This window comes from Hylaeus anthracinus, unplaced genomic scaffold, assembly GCF_026225885.1.
Source record: "Hylaeus anthracinus isolate JK02 unplaced genomic scaffold, UHH_iyHylAnth1.0_haploid 12002, whole genome shotgun sequence".
Classification (NCBI taxonomy): Eukaryota; Metazoa; Arthropoda; class Insecta; order Hymenoptera; family Colletidae; genus Hylaeus; species Hylaeus anthracinus.
Window position 1 is genome coordinate 15429275 of NW_026534349.1, and position 4469 is coordinate 15433743.

The 4469-nt window shown below is 49.1% G+C and overlaps 1 protein-coding gene across 1 annotated transcript; it reads right to left on the bottom strand.

The window, feature by feature from the left end:
• Positions 1 to 257: 257 nt before the first annotated feature.
• On the bottom strand, positions 258 to 3825 carry LOC128892555 (uncharacterized). The gene is made up of 2 exons (XM_054153085.1): positions 2656 to 3825; positions 258 to 2614 (listed from the first exon to the last, which is right to left on the bottom strand). The coding sequence occupies exon 1, from the start codon at positions 3458 to 3460 to the stop codon at positions 2756 to 2758; it is 705 nt and encodes a 234-aa protein (XP_054009060.1). The 5' UTR covers positions 3461 to 3825; the 3' UTR covers positions 258 to 2614; positions 2656 to 2755.
• Between the last annotated feature and the right edge of the window lie 644 nt (positions 3826 to 4469).

Sequence of the window (4469 nt, forward strand, 5' to 3'; positions counted from 1 at the left end):
CGGGATCGATCGACACAGTTCGACGCGATCCTTGAATGAACTATGGTATTTCATGGGGTTGGCTTGAACGCCGGCCGATCTGGGTCAAAGAAGGGTCATGAATGGCGTCGCTTGCCTCGACGTGACGTCACGGGGTGTCGCGTGCAAACCCCTGCAAGTGGGTCACACGTTGGTTCTGTCATGGCCGTGGCTATAAAGGGACCAGCGACGTCCTTCCTCGTTTTCACGTTTTTCCGTGGTACGTGTTCCGGCACGAACGCGCCGCATGGTTTTCACCAGCGGATTCCCCTTAATCCTCCGGGCTCCAGATGAGATGGAGTCTTCGAATTCGACTTTTAACGCCGCTTTCATACATTATTCAGTTATTGCTCGACGATGAACAACGAGGCAACTATTCTCGAAGGATAGGAACAGGGGACCGTGGTCAAAGAAGTTCACGAGCGTTTTGAATGTAAAACGTTTATTTGAGACGTAAACTACGAGTATCGACATAGGTAATACTTAATACAAAACATTCAGTCCTGAGATTTCTGTGTGTGTGTGTATTTTTTATCTTGCTCGCATTCCCTCGCATTCTCACGCAACGACCATTGCGCAATCGCGCGCGTACGAATTCGTAGAAATACCTATTTGGCGCTTTGTTTGCTGTCACTGTACGAGACGCAAGACATTGTACAGAATTTTTATTTTACCGTGTGCCAATTGCTTCGCGACATACCGTGCAATCACGCGGCAGGTATTCCAAAGGCACTGGAAGATCGCGTTACATGTGAACGTACCGTGTGTACGCGTTACGTTCGTTTTTTCTTTTTCTTTTTTTTTGTTCATTTCGATAAATGAGAACAATAACCGACGACAGTTCGATAAGAAAATTTTCTATGCCACGGCGCGGTTCGTCGCGTCCGCTCGACCGCGCTGCCCTATCTGCCTCTCATCGTTCTCATCTCTAGCGAGCTCGACGAGAGTTTGAACTGGAACGAGACCCGATCTACTTTCCTCGCGCTCGGACGATGGGCAAAATTCTCACCTGGATACGAAATCTCGGGCAACGAGTGAAAGAGAAACGGCTGAAGAACGCAATTTCAATTACGTAATCGTGTTACGTTTAGATGGAAGTTTATCTTAACACGTTGCTAACGGATCGATGTACACAATAAGCGTGTCTGAAAGATAATGGGTGCCAGGTAATTTTGTAAACTTCAATGGACCATAATATTTTTTTTTTTGGTTTCTCGATGAGAAGCCCTGTCACCCATATATATGACGGTCAACATGTTAATCGAGTAAGAATGCTCGCTCATATGGTATTCAAATAAAATCTTGCCCATCTCCAGTGTTTCGCAGACGACTCTAAATTGGCTGGCTTCCAGGCTCGCTGTCGAGAGGTTGCGTCGAGCGATACGTGTTACAATCTTCGAATGGTGATATGTTTTAGTAGTATCCTTAACGAGCAAATTATTCTACTCTATGCGCAGTGTACGCGATCGTCCAAAAATTACGCGTACAGTTCCATTTTCGTTTCTTTCGCACGCCTCGCGCTGGAACCGCTAGATCTCTAGATCGCTGGATTCTTCTCGTAGGACGCGTATATTTGCACGATCTCGACACGTCCACGTAATTGACTCGTATACCGTGCGATTAACCGATCTCGATTTCGTGACGAGATAATATGATAAACGATATATCCTTTCGCATAAAATGATCTATCGAGAGAAGAACAAGAGAATTCGCCTCCTCGCCGCGATTCGAGAGGAAGAGCTGGCCGTATAGACGATTACCGCTTTCTCTCGTTTCTTCGCCATCCCCTTCTCCAACTTTTTCATTCCCTTTGTACTTGCTGGTCGAAAGGGGCTGCGAAACGCGTGGTTTCCACGACCACCGAACTCGCTCGCGCGTGTAGGTGACTATTTGTTATCGCTAGCGTACATGTTATCGATGGGTATTACTATTCGTTCCTACAAAAAGTACATATACACTTGTACGATTATATTTCGTTTCTACGTGATCTATCTCGGTTACGAATAACAGCGAGTAGTCTATGCGCTCGCAACGCTATCGTCATTCGGCGTTGGACGGATTTTCAACCCCTCGCGGACGATCGACGAATTCGTGAGCTGCATGCGGCAAACGCCTATCAGCGTTCGGTGTGTAGACGAACCCGATGCGTGGAAGAATCTTCCGCACGCGTCTTCGCGTATATACTTCGATATTCTCGTCGACGAAGGGTTGAAAGCCTCGACCGTCTACAACGAACATTTTCTCCATTCCTCCCCCCCTAAAAATTCTCGAAGAACAACAATGGAATGACACGGTCGTTGGACCGTTAAAGTTACGCGACTAAATTCGGATTCGCTGTCCTCGGGGACAGTGTATCTAGGCGTGTCCCGTAAATCATCCCCCTGCGATAGTGCCGTTTCGGTAGTGCCGTTCTATCGTGTGCTCGCACACGTTGCGATCCACTCGTTTGGTCGAGGTTTCGAAAGTAATGGTCTCTAAACATTGAACCGGGAGCACGGAAAAACGTCGGATAGAAAAGGCGAGTGAAAAAGGGAACTCGCGACACCGCGAGGCATGGTTCGAGGATGAAGGGTGTTCGTTCGGTCGTTGACGCGACCTCACGGCCGAACAATGGCGTAACGGAACGTCGACGACGACGACGACGATCGAATGGGGATGGGATGGGACTAGGTGGTATCGAACGGAAGAAGGCTGATATGAAAGTGAGCTAATCGATCGAACGCGTCGATATCGGTCTCTATCGATAGAGGGCGACGGAATCTTGACAGGAACACGGCATCGTCAGTTGTTGAGCGACGTTCCTTGGCACCCTCTGCGTTGGCAGCCCCGAAAGACCTCTGACGTACGTGTAGGAGACCGGACTGCGTAGGATCCTCTTCGGACTCTTCTTCGCGTGCTTGTTCTCCTTGCCCTCCCACTTGGAGGCTATCTTCAGGGTTTGGAAAGCTCGGCGGAGGGTGTCCGCGTTGAAGGGCTTCTTCAGCGATTCGCTGTCGCTGCAGCTTTGAGCGTCCGATGGACTGGGGGAGTACGAATGGGACCCGTTGGTCCTCGCGTTTCCTTGGAGGTCTCCTGGACTCCAGGAGCGGGAGGACGTGGCACGAACGCGATCAGAGCTTCTCTGGACACTTGGTAGTCGCTCCTGAGAGCGAATCGGCCGACCTCGAAGTCGGTCCAGGTAGCAATGCGTTCTCGAGAGCCTGGTAGCGCGACAGAGGCGTTCGCCGCTACCGTGACGCGACAGTTTCTCCGCACTTCCGGAGCTTCCGCCGCTGCTGCATCCGCTGTCCGTGCTGCACTCGTCGTCGCCGAACTCTTGGCGTCGTTTGGAGGACTCCAGACCCCCCGATGGACTGTTTCTGCGCTTCGTATCGCCCTTCTGACTCGGATTATCGCGACGACGATCCGCCTCGGGATCGGTTAACTTCGTCGTGTCCTCCATCGCCGATGGATAACCTGAGCCGGTAATTTTCTATGGACACAGACCGTTCGAAATTCGTTCGGATTCTGCTGACAGTCGATACGGGTTGGTATTCGTCGACCGTTCAACGTGCACGTGGAAAAAACGCACTCACGCGCGAGTTATTTCGTCGTGTTCGAGGATTTTCTCATTGCGTTCACACTCGGCACCGTTTTTATTTAGGCGAGGACGGTTCCTCTCGGTTCTCACCCTCTGTAGCTCTGCGTTTCACACTTGTTCTCGGCTCGTCTGGCTCGCTGGATTATCGTGTGGCGACTCGTTCTGTAATGCGCAACGTTTAAACACGCGTCGCTGTTTGAAAGTTTAGCCGCGTGTATTTTGGGCGGTTCACGAGGGCGGACTGAGACTCGGGGATACGCGATCTTCTCTTATATAGCGTGGGGGGTTTGATCGGGGGTGCGCGCATGTCCTCTCCACGCGAGGGTACGAATAGTCGCCGCGAGGACGGCGATACCGCGTTGAATGCGTTTCCGCGTGGTAGGGGATGCTGGGGGCTGGTTGATACGTTTCTATACTTTTCAATTTTTCCGACTTCTTTCACAAATAAATTACGGTATTGTCCCGACACGTGTGATTGACACCGTGTTTTTTTAGTTTACTTTAGGCTGTGTAATGCGGTTCGATTTACGAAGAGCCTTCGAGTTTGGGATACGGTGAAAAATTGTTTTCACGATGTCGCAGGGATTTAAGAATGTCATTTTTATGTCACTATTTTTACGTGCGAAGAGACTTGTATAAATAAATTGCAAATAGGGGGTGTGATTAATCGATTTAAATTGTATACTATAAAGTATAAAGTCGTCCTAAAAGTTCGTGCCATTTATACTTCTATTTCTCAAATTAATATGTGAAACATACTCTTAAGTGTCACAAGAAAAGATAATCTCTCACATAGTCATTATACCGTTACTAGAAAATTTCTGTGGTTTTTTCATTAAATTTCGACACAGTCTTCAGCACGAACTTATGG

Coding starts and splice junctions, on each gene's coding strand:
- LOC128892555 (XM_054153085.1), bottom strand. CDS start 3,460: ATGGAGGACACGACGAAGTTAACCGATCCCGAGGCGGATCGTCGTCGC.